The sequence below is a fragment of the Doryrhamphus excisus genome, chromosome 23 (assembly GCF_030265055.1).
Source record: "Doryrhamphus excisus isolate RoL2022-K1 chromosome 23, RoL_Dexc_1.0, whole genome shotgun sequence".
In the NCBI taxonomy this organism is placed as follows: domain Eukaryota; kingdom Metazoa; phylum Chordata; class Actinopteri; order Syngnathiformes; family Syngnathidae; genus Doryrhamphus; species Doryrhamphus excisus.
In genome coordinates, this window is record NC_080488.1 from 2,538,011 (window position 1) to 2,556,400 (window position 18,390).

General features: G+C 42.2%; 2 protein-coding genes across 9 annotated transcripts; both read right to left on the bottom strand.

Annotated features, from left to right (window-relative positions):
* Positions 1-60: 60 nt before the first annotated feature.
* Positions 61-12,129, bottom strand: LOC131110385 (uncharacterized). Of its 7 annotated transcripts, XM_058063454.1 has the most exons (12): positions 10,997-12,129; positions 10,817-10,919; positions 5,141-5,210; positions 4,948-4,962; positions 4,747-4,877; positions 4,553-4,688; positions 3,005-3,289; positions 2,600-2,932; positions 2,335-2,522; positions 2,129-2,230; positions 966-1,052; positions 61-897 (listed from the first exon to the last, which is right to left on the bottom strand). In XM_058063454.1, the coding sequence occupies exons 1-12, from the start codon at positions 11,164-11,166 to the stop codon at positions 676-678; spliced, it is 1,842 nt and encodes a 613-aa protein (XP_057919437.1). In that variant the 5' UTR covers positions 11,167-12,129; the 3' UTR covers positions 61-675. The 7 variants fall into 7 exon arrangements, with proteins under 7 accessions (XP_057919437.1, XP_057919438.1, XP_057919436.1 ...); XM_058063455.1 differs by lacking the exon at positions 4,948-4,962; XM_058063453.1 differs by having other exon boundaries at positions 2,335-2,430; positions 2,607-2,932; positions 4,948-5,210.
* Positions 12,130-12,293: 164 nt separating this feature from the next.
* On the bottom strand, positions 12,294-18,318 carry LOC131110392 (uncharacterized). 2 transcript variants are annotated; one of them, XM_058063465.1, is made up of 4 exons: positions 17,541-18,318; positions 17,271-17,330; positions 13,678-13,780; positions 12,294-13,610 (listed from the first exon to the last, which is right to left on the bottom strand). In XM_058063465.1, the coding sequence occupies exons 1-4, from the start codon at positions 17,763-17,765 to the stop codon at positions 13,252-13,254; spliced, it is 747 nt and encodes a 248-aa protein (XP_057919448.1). In that variant the 5' UTR covers positions 17,766-18,318; the 3' UTR covers positions 12,294-13,251. The 2 variants fall into 2 exon arrangements, with proteins under 2 accessions (XP_057919448.1, XP_057919449.1); XM_058063466.1 differs by lacking the exon at positions 17,271-17,330 and having other exon boundaries at positions 17,541-18,315.
* Positions 18,319-18,390: the final 72 nt, after the last annotated feature.

Below are 18,390 nucleotides of genomic sequence, written 5' to 3' on the forward strand. Positions count from 1 at the left end.
TTTAATTTTATTTACACACAGTGCATGTAAAATACACCAAAATAGTAAGATGGGCCTCTGTTTAGATATATTTTATTTTAAAACACAACAATAATACATGTTTTTATGGTACAAAAATAAAACTTCCAGTCATTCTCATCAAATGGGAAGGATTTGCTGATACAGTACAATACAATATTTGGTGGAGCGTGTTACACTGTACATCACTTGTACTACTTGCACAGTACTTCAGGGCTTGTTATGGTGACATTATTCTACTACAGCACATACATTTAACATGAAAATTAGTAGTTAGTAAGCATGTAAGTAACTTTGCAAACATATTTATATTATATTACACTGTCTATTTTGGATGAAGCCCCATAACAATCTCACTCAGCAAATATATACAGTGCAGAACAGGGTGGTCCTGAGGGTCTGGAGGTAGGCAACATCAGTGGATGCTAAAAAAGGAGACTTCGGAAGCTCCATCGCAATGAAGAAACGACCACTATGAAGCAGGAAGTTAAATACTCATATCATGTTGCATAAAAGTACCATTGCACTTACACTAATGGCATGCATGTTGATACGAAAGCATTGAAATTGAAATAAAGTGGAGGCTTGATTGCAAAAAAGGCACGGGTGAGTTTTTGTCTTTTCTGGGACTTGTATCACATGCTCCTCCTATATGCACTACGAGATGTTCAGTTTCTTGGAAATGTAAACGCTGCAGGTTTCGGATGTATCCGTGTCTAGCGGTAATGTGGAATAATACTCTTTGGTTTTGATTCGTTTTTCTTGAAGTTTTGTTGAATTTTTGATCTGAAACTGAACGCAATCTTCAGACGCGTGGAGGCAATCTGAAGCTCCATCCAACGGGAAGGAAATACTCCTCTCTTCCTCATTAGACGCGTCCTGTTCAATGAAAAAAAAATTCTTAAGTATGTTAACATCTGGAGTTTGAACTCAATAGTTGAACTCACAATGGCGTCTCTCTGTGCTTCGCGGTTCTCAGCTTTTGACCGAACAGGAGTATGTCGAGGTGTTGCTCCCCTCACAGGACTATAACCCTGAAATACACAAATACAGTGTGTGTACTGTACTGTGAGGTACACGCATTACAGCAGGGGTCTCAAACTTGCGGGTTTGAGGCCCCCACCTTGATACCAAAGTTTAATGTTGAAATGACAGCTTAAAGCTGTGTGCACACCGGACACAATTAACATGATTTTTTTTTGCCCCGCCCAAACTGTTACCCTACCCTGTTACCCCGCCCTGTTTTGCTTTGGATTAGCAATGAAGCTAAAGGCTTAAATGACGCTGGGTACAAATAAATGCAGGAAATTATTTGGAGTAAAACGGAAAATACACGTCAAAATAAAGCATCTCATTAAAACATGTTGTTAAAGTTATGACGCTGCTCCCATGATGGTACTGAGTACGATGCTAACTTGCTAATTGGGTGAAATTATTAAGTTTCATTAATGTTCATGTTAAAGGTTAAATAACTGTTAATACTGTACATTTGAATCTGAAAAAAATAATTTCTCTACCAACTGTATGTGGTTTCTTACGTTTTTTTTATTATTTGCTGTTTTATTATTATTTTACTTATTTATTACTGATTGATTAATTTATTGTCTTTATTCTTAATTTGTTTATTTTTTTAAATCTTATTTTGTAAATTATAAAAATTAAGATATTTGAGAACAGTTTAAAATTAAAATTAAAATTAAAATTAAAATTAAAATTAAAATTAAAATTAAAATTAAAATTAAAATTAAAATTAAAATTAAAATTAAAATTAAAATTAAAATTAAAATTAAAATTAAAATTAAAATTAAAATTAAATTAAATTAAATTAAATTAAATTAAAATTAAAATCTTATTTTGTGTATAGAAAAATAAAAATTAAGATATTTGAGAACAGTGGAATGTTTTATCAGATATTTTGGTGTGGAAAACCGGAACCAAAGTACTGAAAAAAAAATTTTATTGATTTTTTTTCCAGTTTTTAATAAATGCGTTTTGGTTTTTTGTTTTTTTTTAAAAACCTGATGCGGCCCGGCTTCACCCAGAACCTAGCTCCGGTGGCCCCCAGGTAAATTGAGTTTGAGACCCCTGCATTACAGTGTATCAGCCTTACATTGTGAACTGGAGTGGCACCCGGTGTCCATTTCCTCGGCGTTCCAGGCTGCTGAACGTGATTATAGTAGCCTGGAGGTTGAGGGCTTGGATCACTGTAGTTCTGGACGCGACATAAAGAACAGTCAGTGTAGCTACTTGAACCTTCTGGGTGTGACTCAAAGCCGAGTGGAAAACAGGTCATTTTACTTCTCCCGACCTCCTCACCTGGATGTTTACCATCTGGGGCTGGGCTTGTGGGGCACGGTTCCTCCTGAAGCAGGCGATCACGTTTGACCGGTCGCAGTTTGGCCGAGGGTAGCGCTTCAAGAACAGAATCATCCCGGTCAGAGACAGAAACAAGCTACAAGGGACAGTGACGGACTTGAGAAGAGCTCGCAGCTTGTCCACCCTTTCTGGAGCAGTCAAAGAGACGAGATAGTGAGCGGACGGTGACCGTCGAGGATGAAGACGATGTTTACGTGTCACTCACCGGTCACCTGCAACGTGGTGGACGACACCAGGTTGCCATCGCTGTCTCTGATTTCATAGACGCCATCATGGATCGGGGTCAGCCTGACTACGACCACCACGTTAATGGAGCCGTTCCTGCCCACGGAGATGAGACCCCTGAACCGAGGGTCTTGGTTGGATATGTGGCCTTCACGGATTAGTTGAACGGGACCACGAGCAGAGTTGGAAATATCCAGGAAGGATTTATCAGTGTGTCGGATTGGTGAAAAAATGAGGTAGGCTTGGGGTAGAGGGAGGAAGAGGGGCAGGGTCAGCGACTCCCTGCTGGAGCGCATCACATTAAAAGTGTGTCCTGTATAAAATACAAAATGTTAGGATTATTTAAGACATTTTTGAAGGCGCGTTCTCTCGAATTGTTTCTCACCGCCGACGTTGAGGGTGCCGCGAGACACCACCGTGCCCTCGGTGTCCCGCACTGTGTAGTTGCCTTGGTCGGCCTGCGTCACTCTCTCAGCCACCCAGACCTTCCCGTCTCGCAGCAGCCGACCCCGACCGGCACCACTGGTGTCAGGGTCGGTGCGGTTCCACAGAACGATTGGCATCGCCTCAGACGGAGCGCCTCGGGGAGAAAACTCCAGGACTGAGCCGTTTTTGGGGATGTTGCATTCAAAGTTCTCTCCGTAGTTTCTATAGTAGGTCTTGATGCATTCTAAAGCAGGTGGAAAGGGGGGGGGTATTAGTGTCATACCGCAAGAAAGCATGGATTGATGCTGGATGTGATCAGCTCTCGGATAAACTGTTTGGAAAACAGACAAATTATGTTTTAAAGGCTTTAAAGGCTGCACGGTGGTCGAGTGGTTAGCGCGTAGACCTCACAGCTAGGAGACCATGGTTCAATTCCACCCTCGGCCATCTCTGTGTGGGTTTTCTCCGGGTACTCCGGTTTCCTCCCACATTCCAAAAACATGCTAGGTTAATTAGCAACTCCAAATTGTCCATAGGTATGAATGTGAGTGTGAATGGTTGTTTGTCTATATGTGCCCTGTGATTGGCTGGCCACCAGTCCAGGGTGGACCCCGCCTCTCGCCCGAAGACAGCTGGGATAGGCTCCAGCACCCCCGCGACCCTCGTGAGGGTAAGCGGTAGAAAATGAATGAATGAATGAGTTCTCCTCCTATTTTGTGTGGAAGTGGTAACTTTTTGGCTTCTTATTTTGTCTTTCCCAACCCTCGGCCATCTCTGTGTGGAGTTTGCATGTTCTCCCCGTGTATGCGTGGGTTTTCTCCGGGTACTCCGGTTTCCTCCCACATTCCAAAAACATGCTAGGTTAATTAGCGACTCCAAATTGTCCATAGGTATGAATGTGAGTGTGAATGGTTGTTTGTCTATATGTGCCCTGTGATTGGCTGGCCACCAGTTCAGGGTGTACCCCGCCTCTCGCCCAAAAGACATCTAGTATAGGCTCCAGCACCCCCTGCGACCCTCGTAAGGGTAAGCGGTAGAAAATGAATGAATGAATGAGTTCTCCTCCTATTTTGTGTGGAAGTGGTAACTTTTTGGCTTCTTATTTTGTCTTTCCCCACCCTCGGCCATCTCTGTGTGGAGTTTGCATGTTCTCCCCGTGCATGCGTGGGTTTTCCCCGGGTACTCCGGTTTCCTCCCACATTCCAAAAACATGCTAACATGCATATTATTAATTCAATTAGTAGGTTGCTTAAGGTTAAAGCCATGACAGTCTCTCGCGTCCCTGCACAAAATCCCGTAGCTTGAGCATTAGCAATGTGTTGTAAACAAAGAATAATATGACTCTAATGAAAATGTTCCTGTTATTATAATTGATTATTCACTTATGGCTGTCGGGTCTGAAACCAATTAACCATAACGAAGGAGGGATGAATGTATTTCAAATTGTTGGAAAAAAATCCAGCATGCTACAACATTTATGGTGTTAATTTCACAAAAACCATCCAACCTGAAACAGTCAGACGAACCGTCTCATAGGTGAACCCAGAAGCCAGTTTGATCGAATAAAGTCCCTGGTCAGCATGAGTCACTTCCTTCAGGACCAACATCTTATCTTTGGTCCACTTGAAACGAGGGTCCCTTACCTAAATGGAGACATTATTGTTATTTGTGTGTATAAGATAAGAAACAAAACACACTCACAAAGGTCTTCTCAAGGAGGACACGCCTCGGTCCCACAGGGTTCGGCGTGAAGGTCACGATTCTTGACGTCGAGTAAACCGGCAAGCGGAATTCCTTCCCGGCGCAAACCATCTGGACTTCTTCTCTGTCACCTGTCGGAGAGGAAAAGGAAGTGAGTAACTGTGAAAGGAAGAATATGATGAAGTGTTTGTGTCGGCTCACCCAATACGATCAAACCTGTGAAGAAGAAAAATACCATCAATGCAACGGCGTTACAAGTCATTGAACTTCTATGAAAGGTCATTGAGGGTCGACACCAGTGCTGTTCACCTGGTGGCCCTGGGGTCCAATGTAGTCCATTACAGATATTAATGACTTGAATTCGCACAGTATCGGCATCAAACTGACAACTCACCCACAGTGATAGTAGTACTGAGCGGAAGGCTCCAGAGGACAGAGAGTAGGACACAGGAAGACATCTTCTCCTATAAAAATACAGCAGGTAGTTTCATTTTTAAAACACAGAAATATAAATAAAACACTGTTGCTTCTATTTTCAAGTGTAATCAATCATGTTTAATTGATTTATTGGAAGCTTACCACCGCTACAGGATATATGTATCGGTATGAATCATGTGGTATATGTATGTATGACGTTGGGAAACAGGCCAGCCCCCAGTGACGTGACGGCCCGCCGCTATAGCTCATTCAGGTCATGTTCAATAACAAACATCGCTTATTATGTATTCGGTTATCTATTATATTCCATCGCCCACGCGAACCCACCTGTGAGATGTGAGGTAAACGGCTCCACAGGAAGATACTGTGAACTGTTAACGCGACTGGGGATAAAATGGGCATCAAGGTTAACGCATGCGCAGTAGCTTCCTAGTGGCATTTTTATACGGGCGATGTATTCAATTGTATTCCGGATCACGTTACGCTAACCGCGTAAGTGTGGTTTGCCTAAAAGTCTGCCTAAAAGTTACGCTGTTTACGCAAAAAGGTTTACGAAAAGTGGGCTACCGCTGCGGGGCTTTGATACAATCAATCACAAATGGCAAAAATGGTATAGGTTAGCATAACCTCGTCACTCAGATAACCCTTTAGCTTTACTGTACTTTACATAGTACTGACACACTACTACTGCTATATACTATAATAACGAATTAATTAAATATGTATATTTGATGTATGTGTTGTTAATAATCATAATATTGCCGTAATAAACACCCACAAAATAGCATATAGTCAACGGACCACACTCAAGTCCCAAGTCAGTGATGTCAAAAGTCCACACTTCTGAGAAATAGTACATTTATACACCTCGCTAAACTATAACCGCAACAATAAACATATTTTCCAAACACAATTTATCCCATAGCACTAACCCGTATTCGTACATCTTGCGTCGAGCTCTTGCATCGGTCCGAATTAAGTGTACCTAATGTTATGCCCGGAGCTTGAATATGCGCATGAGCTTGCGCATATCCTGCGCAGTAATGACGTCGCCGCGCGAAGCCTCGCCCAGTTTGTTCCTGTGTCCTTTAGGTTACAGTAAACTGGGCTTATTCTGGAGGGGAAAAACAACACACTTATCAGCGAGTAAGTATAGTTTATTAATCAAATGTAAAACGTTGAAAGTCGATGTTTTTTTTTATCGCGGTTGGACTGAAGTGTGGTGTTGTTCCTCCACAGGTCATGTTGCTCACATTCCTTTTTGCATGTTTGTTCTGTGGTGAGTATACTGTATTAGCGCAGCTACACAGTAGTAAACACTGACAGCGACACATGTATTGACGGTGTTACTTCATAACGCTAAAATGTACTATAAATGTACTACATATGCTGTATTTACTTCATCAATGGGGCTAATTACTTTATATCTGCTGCTGGAGCAACAAAACACAAATCAATTTCTACAGTACTGGCCTCCACCAGCTTCCATTTCTACGATGACTTCGGCAACAAATGTTTTTTTTTTTTAAATCGTAAATGCACAAATACGCTGAAATGTGAATTAATTATTAATTATTAATGTTGAAAAAAAATCTTAAGCCAAGCTCAATACAGCCTTAAAGTTAGGGTTTTTATAAATGAAGAAACGTTAGCTCTCCAAACATCCAAACATTGACAGGCGACAGGTAGTTTACAAGCATGTTACCATGGTAACAGCAACTAATACTCAACTCTTACTTTACTGACATTCGCACCAATGCAATTATTTACATTTCTGTCCTTTGTGTCCTATTCCAGGTTCTTTTGCCGTAGAACATGAACAGTTGTGCTACGGTCGATCGTATCGCTTCCCTTTCCGATATTCGCCGCCTTCATTCACCGGGAAGATATACTTCACTCCAAAAAACAGAGGAAGCAGAAGACTATTGTATGACGATGGCGAGGTGAGCTACTCGAAAGGGATGTCCACGCACATGCAAAAAAAAAAAAAAAAAAAAGTCCTGAAAATTCCGCTCTGTGTTTGTCTTCTCAGGCAAAGGACCATCGTCTCAAGATTACCGCTACTTCTCTGTCGCTGCAACACCTGACAGAACAAGATGAGGGAACTTTCTCAATCCCGTTTGGCAGTGTGTACTACGATATTGTCTCGCTGAAAATTCTAGGTAAGAGCATTTTTCCTGTTGATACATATTTTTAAACGCTAATGTTGCTATTTGCAGTTGTGTGCAATGTTAGATATGGAGTGGTTAGCGCGCAGACCTCACAGCTAGGAGACCAGGGTTCAATTCCACCCTCGGGCATCTCTGTGTGGAGTTTGCATGTTCTCCCCGTGCATGCGTGGGTTTTCTCCGGTTTCCTCCCACATTCGAAAAACATGCTAGGTTAATTGGTGACTCCAAATTGTCCATAGGTATGAATGTGAGTGTGAATGGTTGTTTGTCTATATGTGCCTTGTGATTGGCTGGCGACCAGTCCAGGGTGTACCCTGCCTCTCGCCCGAAGACAGCTGGGATAGGCTCCAGCACCCCCCATGACCATTGTGAGGAAAAGCGGTAAAAAATGAATGAATGAATGAGGTCTCCTCCTATTTTGTGTGGAAGTGGTAACTTTTTGGCTTCTTATTTTGTCTTTCCCCACCCTCGGCCATCTCTGTGTGGAGTTTGCATGTTCTCCCCGTGCATGCGTGGGTTTTCTCCGGGTACTCCGGTTTCCTCCCACATTCCAAAAACATGCTAGGTTAATTAGCGACTCCAAATTGTCCATAGGTATGATTATGAGTGTGAATGGTTGTTTGTCTATACGTGCCCTGTGATTGGCTGGCGACCAGTTCAGGGGGTACCCCGCCTCTCGCCCAAAAACAGCTGGGATAGGCTCCAGCACCCCCGCGACCCTCGTGAGGAAAAGCATGAATGAATGAATGAGTTCTCCTCCTATTTTGTGTGGAAGTGGTAACTATTTAGCTTCTTATTTTGTCTTTCCCCACCCTCGGCCATCTCTGTGTGGAGTTAGCATGTTCTCCCCGGGTACTCCGGTTTCCTCCCACATTCCAAAAACATGCTAGGTTAATTAGCGACTCCAAATTGTCTATGGGTATGAATATGAGTGTGAATGGTTGTTTGTCTTATATTTGTATTTTCATTCATGAAGCCATTTTTATGCTAACGCTAATATTGGGTTTATTTCTAGAATGCGCCGAAGGTACACAAAGGTATTACAACGGTTTGTATCGCATCAACCTTCCCCATAATGTGGACATTCTGGAATTCGCTCCGATGAGCAAGCCGGACCGAACAAGGATCCTGTGGAATCGCACCAACACTCAGGCCACCAGTGAGGGAGCCAGGGGTCGGCTGACGAAAAATTCCTGGGAAATTTCAAAGGTCACGCAGCAGGATAACGGTTACTACAACTTGAGGGACAAGAGCAACACGTTGATCTCCAGGAAGAAGCTCACAGTCACAGGTAGGGAACGCTCTTGTCATCCATGTTTGGTAGAAAGAACAGTTATGTGATCCCAGGTGAATATTTATAGGAAATACAAAAAGGTGGCATTATTCATATTCTTATTGAATATGTCGATGAGGCTAATTTGACTTATCCAATCCTCATCAGAGTACACAGAAAACTATAACCCGAAGGAGGGCGAAACTTTCTTTCTCCAATACCCTTCTGCCATTACTCCGTGGCAAATCACCTTCCATCCGCGTGGGCAAGGAGAGACCATACCACTGCTGCTTAATGGAGATCCAGAAGAAGACCTTGACTACTACAACAGGTTACAGTTTGGCGACCGAGTCTACCGACACAATGACGGCATAGAATTCAGTCCCGTGGAAACCAAAGATTCTGGCATCTTTGAGTTCCGAGACAAAGATCAACGCCTGATGTTTGCGGCCAACGTGGACGTGGAAGAAGGTCGGAAATATTTTAACCGAGTCTATCTCACCGTCATGTACCTCACAAATCATGTCTCTGTCTCTACAGCTAACGCTCCTGCGTATGTTTATGTTATTATTTTTGTCGCCATCATTGCGACGGTGGTTATGTGCTGTTTGTGCATAAGAAGATGCTGCTGTAAAAAAAGTGCTTCTAAAGCACAAACAACCGCAACCACGGTGACGGCGGCGACACCTGCTGTATATTACCACGTAGGTAACCCAACCTTCTCACAACCGCATCATTTTAACTAAAGCGCCTTTTCTTTTTAAATCACAGGGCCCGACTCAGCCAGCAGGAACAGGTTACGCCGCGACGCCGACTGCGACAGCTTACTCATATCAGCCTGTTAATCCTGCCAGAGCGGCAACACCCGCTGTACCTCCGTCCTACCAGGCCCACAACCCCGCCGGTGCTAGAGAACCTGCGCCTGACTCCTCCGGCCTACCGGTAATGAGTTTTCACAATCTAATCTCCTCAATGTAACGCAATGCAATACAGGAGTTCAGGCTGTTTTTTGGTGCTAGTTTGCAGTGGTGTACAATTGCACTGATTTTATGTGCTAACGATGGATCTGCACGATCGATAGCATTGCATCTGAGATGAATCCATCCACAAATCCATCGATTTCTGTGCTCACGATGGATATAACTGCCTTGCACTGGAGAACGATGCTTTGACACTGCGCTGACGATATAATGACAATCGTTGATCTGCTAATTGCATACAATGACAGGGTTAAGGTTCAGGGTTAGGGTTCACACTAGGGTTAGGGTTGAGCTCTAATGGCAACAACTGATCTTAATTGTACATATTGCACTATTGTACATATTACTGTAATATCTTGTTGCATTCATAGATCATACTGTTTATAATTTATATAATCTGCAATAACCGTACTCTAGTCACTTCATTGCAATACTGTACATATTACTGTTATTATATATTGTCACACCCATACTGTTTATAATCTGTATAATCTACAATAGCCATATTATAGTCATTTATATCCCTGTATATCCTCACTGTATTATAGTCATAGCCTGTTATAGTTTTTTTTTACATAGATCTGTCCATTTTTTTTCTACATTTACTTACTAATAAGGTACTTATAAAATTGCACTTCTGGTTGGATGCTAACTGCATTTTGTTGCCCTGTACCAGTGACATGAGCAATAACAAAAAAGTTGTATCTAATCTAATCTAATCTTAATTTCTATGGGTGTAACAATTAAACATGCACATGCGGAAACAACGATTCCACAGAAAATTAGTTCCGCCTTATTGACTTGTATACACCTCCGTATGGAACCAAAAAATGAAAATAGGGAGGAACTTAAAACTGACAGCATACACTGACTGAGAGGCAGTTACAATTTGCATGCATTGACTTCTTGTTGATTCTTGTATGTAACAAACAACGCTCAGTGCTGCCATCTGTTGGCATATAAACAAACTACACACATCCATCCCGGGCGCAGTAATTATACCATCGATTGTGAGCGCAGAAATCGATCGATTTGTGCGCGGATCCATCGTAAGCACGTAACACCAGCACCAAACTGAATTTTTTTTTAATGCAGTTCCTGAACGGTGCATTCACTTTTTGGATTATTTGAGTTAAGCAAACCACACCGAAGTGTACCAGAGCACCAAACCACAAACGTGAACGCAGCCTAAAATTGTCGAGGGTTACCTGATGTTGTGCATGTCGTCTTTTTCCAACCTGTGAGGTAACGTTGCCTCGTTTCGCCAACAGGTGTACAACACAGTGGTCATCCATCCGAGCCCACTGCAGCCTGAGGTACACACACAAAAACATTTATAAAATATACTGGAATAAAACAGTTGCTGAAATGTGAATGGTGTACTTTACCTCCAAGCGCTTCTTTTAACAAGCATATCCTTTGGCTCCACCCAGACCACAGTTTCAAGTGGGCAGGACTCCACACCAGCACCGACCCTTGGATTATCATCTGATCCGGGGCCCCGGTTTGAGCTCAAAGGGATGAATATTCCCTCCGCCCTCAGCTCAGACACCACCATCTCTAATGTTTACACCTCAGATAAACTCAACTTCATGTGAGGGGTGTGGAGACTCTGAGAAAGCGGACACCAAGTGCGGAACCAGAGGAGCATGTTGGGTAAAAGGAGGCGTCACACACTACCAAGTGTATCTTAAAAGCGTGCATGTGTGGCCCTCTTTCTGCATGAAAATGTACATGCAGTGGCATCAGTATTTCTTGTTTTTGTCAGGCTTTTGTCAGCATTTAATGGACACTGTGGGGGGGAAGAGGTCATTGCATACAGTGGCGTTTTTATAGTCCAGTATAAGGAAAAATTAATACGTTGCTTAGGTAGCGTAGCCTAGCACGGATGGGTTTATTCGGCTACTTCATCCGGGTTCTTGGGAGAACTTTCCATAAACAGTATATTCACTACGAAATACAACTGCAGCAGTCCGATCCCTGATTAATTAATTATGTATTTAGATACTTATGGAGTGTACTTATGGAGTGTATTTGGAAGAAGTCGTGGTCAGTTTTCTTAAAATCGGGTTTAGAGTTCAGCAGTTCAGTTCTCTGAGTGTCATGGCTATAGCTAGCTATTTACAATTTGTATTTTTTTTAGCCTTAAAACACTACTCTTACTTGTACTGCAGCAAGCCACCAATTATCGGGGTGTCATAGTTGCTATACATCCGTTGAAATAGCGTTCAAATACGACAAATGTATAGTTTGTTGTCCAGTTGCTGTCAAAAGTCCAACTTCCGGTGTCTACGTTTAATATTGGATAGCGCCATATTTGTTTAAATGTGAGCCTTCTTCTACGGCTCCTACATTGTGACGCTTACTACTGCTCGTGGTTGCCCCCTGTAGAGCGGATGAAGTACTGCATGTATGACCCATCCCTTCCCTATAGAAACGCCACTGATGTGTCTAAAAAGTCGTGTAGTTACATGCGTTAGCCACCAGGGGGCTCAAGTAGTTGTGTGTACAGTAATCAGCTAAATGTGTTTTATTATGCACTTATGGAATAGCTATCGATATATAGTAAATAGAGAAAGCTTAAACACATATTGCTGGTATCTGAATGTGTAATGTTGATTTTTTTGGTTTTAACTGTGCCTTTTGCTGAATTTTTTTGTCTTTCATTTGGTAAAACTATGCATGGTTTTATTTTTTTATACAAGCTTTACAATATCATGTTTGCTGTTACATTTCATATATTTGTAAACTATTCTAATGCTCATTTTGTGGTTTCTAGAAATGAACCTTTATGGAACAAAACTTGCTCAATCCTCAGACGCTCAGGACCAATTTTTTTTTTTTTCCCACCAAATCAACACAACTTGTGCCTACTTGTACAACAGCTTTTATATTTCATTCATATTGAGTTTGTGCAGCGTTTAAAGTCTTCTGAACAGGAATAAAATACCCTAATGAGGGTAAAATACTACCTCATGTTTGGAAGCCATTTTTTTTTATCAGATTTTTTTTTTTTTTTAAATAGATCAAGACTCCTAGAATCATCTTGTAAAAGAAGTTATGCAGTTTATTGAATGTTGTGTCCATTTGGGTTCTACTTTCTACTCTACTGTGGTGCCGGTAAATGAGCTGTGATCACTTTACTAACATTTGGTTTGCAAAAATATGTATAATGTGTCTAATAAATTGTGCATTAAAGCTGTTAACACCCAACGCTGTTTTTGGATTTGGTTTGTAAATTTGGCGTCATGCAAGAAGAAAAGGTTTAAATGTTGGTTCTCATACGAGAAAGTGGACACAGGCTGTTTTTTTTTTTGCCCACATTCTTTGTTTTCATCGAGTTTTGACACCCCTGTACTAAAAGGGTAGCAAGCGATACGGTTCTTTGCTGTCCCACTTGACTCACCTTGAGACTAGTGAGAAGGGGAGAGTGAAGTGAAGATGGCGGATCAGATAAAGCTCTCAGCTGACAGCAATAAGAAACCAAACAGGTGCTATCAAGCTTTCAACATGTTTGATGTCAATAAAAGGTTGTAGGACACTTCGATAAGTCTCTTACCGAAACATCTACGCCATTTTCGTTTCTGATTAAAAATCCACTTTATTACCCAGAATAGATTGACAGCCGTGTCCGATGCTTCCTTCACTGGTTGCCTTTCCTCTTCTCCACCGCCTTCACTCTGCCCTCCAGGCTCCTCAGGCGATGCTCCAGCGCGCCGGTGTTGTCCGAGCTGGAGGTCAGCAAAGTGACCAGGATGTACCCCAGCACCAGGCCGCCGAGGCGCACTGCCGTAGTGTCGGCGCTGGCGCTTTTGTCGCTCACGATCATGGCGAAGAGCCACAGCACGGTGGCCATCTTGACGAGCCAGAAGACCTGCCGCAGGGCGCCGATCACCAAACGCAGGACGACGGTCAGCACCCAGTAGCCTATGACAGCCAGGACCCCCCACTGAGCCACCGTGGTCACGCCCTCCGGGGTGAAACGAGGCAGCGTCAAGGTAGCTGTGAAGAACGAAATGGAATAATTAGTTTGCTGCTTCCTCGTACTTTGCCTCGTACGAGCACTCACCGTCGAATCCTGTGACCCGGAGTATCTCTGTGACGTACACGGCGATGACGTTGAGGCCGCTGGCGGCGCCTTCGGCCAGGAAGCGGATCGCCATCTGCACAAACTGCCCAGAGGAGACGCGTTTTAGCTTGTCGCTTTCTACTTTCACTTTCTACTCGCATTCATCATATAGACAGACTCTGTTCTGTTTACAGGCAGGCTCTCACCGGACACTTCATTAGGTACATCTGCATTGATCTAATAGGACCCAATACTGTATTGCTCTCTGGTTCTACCATATCTTACTTATTGTGTGGAAAATATGGGCTATAAAAGCAATCTTCACTCACTTAATGTACTGCTAAAAAAGGTCAGTAAGGATAATTCATAATGACGCCGACAGAGAACATACTAACTCCTTATTTCTAAAATCACAAATACTTCACCTTACTGATATAGTTCATTTTTTTACAATTTTTTTAAATTAAAACAATTGAAAAATTAAAAATATTTTTTTAACTATATTAGGAAAGCAGGAAGTGAACAAATGTAACAGTTACTGATTGCAAAAGTACCAGATGGAGGGGTAGGATTTAATAAGCTTTGCTTCTTCCTACTCCTTTTGGACATGTGGAACTGTGAACTGATTATGTGATGCATTCAATTGTAATCTGATGCATGTTCAAATGAAATCAAACCATTACCATTACCAAAACGTCAAACAAAGACGTTCCTCTGTTTTCATGCATACTAGCATAAAACTAACAGATTTTTATTTAAATGTAGAATTTATTTACATATACAGTTGATCGTCATCACGTCACGGTTCAAACATCTACGGACGATTTGTCAAAAAATATGAATATTTAACAAAATCTGACATATTCTTGGATTAAATTCAGCATTAAAACGGTCTAAAACATAAATAAGGAATACAAAGTTGATGGAACAGGTTGGAATTACCTCACAACAAGCACAATAATAACTAATCATGATAATAATAATAATAATAATAACAAATAACAGCAGTGGCATGAACCTCACTGTAGTGAACCTCATACTGGGCCCAGTGAGTTATTATGTAAGAATTATTTAAACAAAAAAAAAAAACAAAAGTTGGTCTCTTCAACCGGCGGCCCGTGGGCCAAACCTTGCTCAGGAAGGAGATCTTGCCGGTCCGCTAAGTTCAATTTCAAAGCCTGTAACATTTTACCAAGCAAAACCACCATTTTGTTGTAGGTTCTTCCAAAAAGCACATCTCCGGGATGTTTACCCAGCACATATTCCTTGTGTTTTACTTTAAGACGATATTTTAAAAGGTCTTGCAATGACATAATGTACAAAATAAGGATAGTAGTGGAACAGTATGTTATGCTAGAAGAACTGCTGTATTGTTGACTGGAGCAAACAGCTGTGTGTGAGTGACAGCAGCTGCCCGGCTCTATTCCTGTATCCCTCACACACACACACACACAGTCAGGTGTCACCCACCCGTCAAGGTCAGGGGAAGCCCTGCAAAGTCGCTTATCCGCACCTGCTTCATGACACGCTGGCTCGGTAAGTGAGGACTGTTCAGCATGTCGGAGCAAGACGGCGGCATCTGTCACCTCGCCGTGGTGCGTTTGTGCGCCTCTTAAAATAGGAGTTTCTGAAGTGCGGGACACTTGATATGGAGGTGTGCGTAACAGCAATTAATGGATGGACTGATGTAATTGTGTGGAAGTGATTGATGAGTCGCATCCTGAAGAGAGTGCACTACTCGTCTGTCACCAGCAGAGGCGCTAACGTCATACCTGGTTTGTGGGCTAAAGATGAAGAGCAGATGCAAGGAGTTGAATTCCCATCCAGGGAGATTAATAATAATAATAAGTTAAAATAAATTGATCAACTTCTACTCCCATTCACACCCGATTTGTGGACTATTTTTATCCATATTCAATATTTAACCTTAAACCTAACCAATAATCTAGAGCTGCAACAATTAATCAATGATTAATCCAATTATTTGACAACAATTTTGGTATTAAATTACTAATTAAAATTTTTTTTTTTAGTATATTCTCATCAAATGTAAATAATTTTAAAGTTGCTTCACCGTCCATGCCAGTAGATGTATTATCCATTATTAATACAATGGATAACATTTATAAAAATATAAATAGTAATAAAATTACTTGGAAAAAATTACAACTAACTTAACATAAAATGGATCAAATTAGACTTTACATACAGGTTACTGTATATCCATCCATCCATATCTCACTAGGGTCGCACATATGCTGGAGCCTATCCCAGCTGTCTTCAGGCGAGAGGCGGGGTACACCCTGGACTGGTGGCCAGCCAATCACAGGGCACATATAGACAAACAACCATTCACACTCACATTCATACCTATGGACAATTTGGAGTCGCTAATTAACCTAGCATGTTTTTGGAATGTGGGAGGAAACCGGAGTACCCGGAGAAAACCCACGCATGCACGAGGAGAACATGCAAACTCCACACAGAGATGGCCGAGGGTGGGGAAAGACAAAATAAGAAGCCAAAAAGTTACCACTTCCACACAAAATAGGAGGAGAACTCATTCATTCATTCATTTTCTACCGTTTATCCTCACAAGGGTTGCAGGGGGTGCTGGAGCCTATCCCAACTGTCTCCGGGCGAGAGGCGGGGTACACCCTGGACTGGTGGCCAGCCAATCACAGGGCACATATTGACAAACAACCATTCACACTCACATTCATACCTATGGACAATTTGGAGTCGCTAATTAACCTAGCATGTTTTTGGAATGTGGGAGGAAACCGGAGTACCCGAATGGGGAGAACATGCAAACTCCACACAGAGACCTGATCTCCTGAGTTTGTGGGCTCCATGCTAAAACCACTCGGGTGCAGCCACTGTATATCTAATAAAAATACGTATTCTGTATTTTCTTGAGCTGCTGCACCTCTTCAGTCCATTTTAAACAACATTGTTAAGCTCAATAAAAAAAAATGTTCAGTGATCAGAGTTTGTCGCAGTTGTGATTTTTTAAAATGAAGTCGATTGTAAAGGAAGTGGTTTAAGACCACGTGTGGAAATGAGTGGGATTAGTCAGCAAGTCTGACAATGAGTCAGTTGTCAGTCTGCACGAAACCTAAAGTCAGTATTCGGGGCATCAACATAGGTTCTAACAATGAAAAGTCACATGTAAACGTTATTACTTCTGATCCACCATATTGGGGAAAAACTGCATTTCACATTAAAAAAAAAAAAGAATGATTGACCCGACACCCAAGTCCTAAATGGACACATAATCTGATAGACCTGCTAGATTAAGGTTCTATTTCGGTTTCTGATCCAACTATTTCTGTATCCCTCTCGCAGTACAACAGACGCACCAGCAAAAGGCAGGTTATGTACAGAGATGTTTATCCATCTATCCATCCATCCATCCATCCATCAGGATGATGCACCTTTCCAAACACACCATGAGATGGCATCTCTGCAGATGTGCCTAATGTTGTGTCCAGTCAATATGCAATGGGCACTTTGCTCCAAAAAGCTCCCAATGTCATGCTAAGGAGGTGTGGGGTAGGTTAGAAGGAAACAATCCTAGTAGGTTTTCTTACCATGACCACTGAATAGATGTTCTCCTGACCAAGCAGTGACTCTAGAGACAAGAGTGCACTCTAGGAGAGCAGAAGAGTGAGTGAACAGCAAGGAGGTGATGAGGAAGCCAAAATGGAAGGTGTGAATGAATAGAGAACATGTTAATTGGACGGAAACAGAGGTGAAAGAGGTGCAATTAGTGATCAATAAATCTTTGATTAACATGACAGAGCATATCAGTGGAGTTAGGAAGAGTTGCAAAGAGTAAAAAAAAAAAAGACATTGATTACCTCAGCAGCTGATCGGATCGCGCTAGCCCCCACGAGTGACTCCACGTACCGATGGAGCTCCTGGCTGCTTCCGCGGAACAAGCTGCGGAGGGTGACCGGCGGCTGGCTCGCTTCTCCGGCCTCCTGGTGAGCTTGCTGGGGCTCAGCACGGAGCACCGTTGAAGTCAGCAAAAGCAGCAGCAAGGAGAGGCGAACCGTGGCGCTCATACAAGCACTAAAAGTCATTGTAAGGGATTGAAAAGCACTAAAAAAAAAATCAAAAAACGACTAATTATGAAGTCAACAAATTACAAAGCGATGTTTAAAAAATAAGCTAGCGATAATGGGCCACAATGCGGTCGACTATGTAATTATAAACTTTGGCAAAGCTGCAAATATCCACTCTTGCACGTCAAGGACGCTCTAGTATTAACGCTGGCTATATTTGGAATCGAACAGTTTCGAGATTTAAACCCAAACTGTTTCTCCAAGTATCCAAAATCCGTCTAGAAACTGTAATTTAAATACAATTACAGTACCGTAATGTTCCAAAAGAAAATGATGGGGGGCGAAACTAAACGTTTTGGCTTTCAGTTGAACACCGGTCTGCTAAAGCTTACTTGCCCGCCGAGTCAAACGACAAAGTCTCTAAATGTCTTTTGTCTCCGAATTCGTATTAAAATAAGATAATGTTTCGAAGTAAAATGGCTCTCGTAGCAGCTAAAGGAAAAATACTCCTTTCCCCGCCGTTTGACGACGTATCCTGACGACTAGCAAAGACGTGTGGATCTTAAGAGAAAGCGAGCAGTGCATTGTGGGACTTGTAGTCCTGAAGCCCAATAGCCGTACCGGCTTTATCGAAAAAGATTTA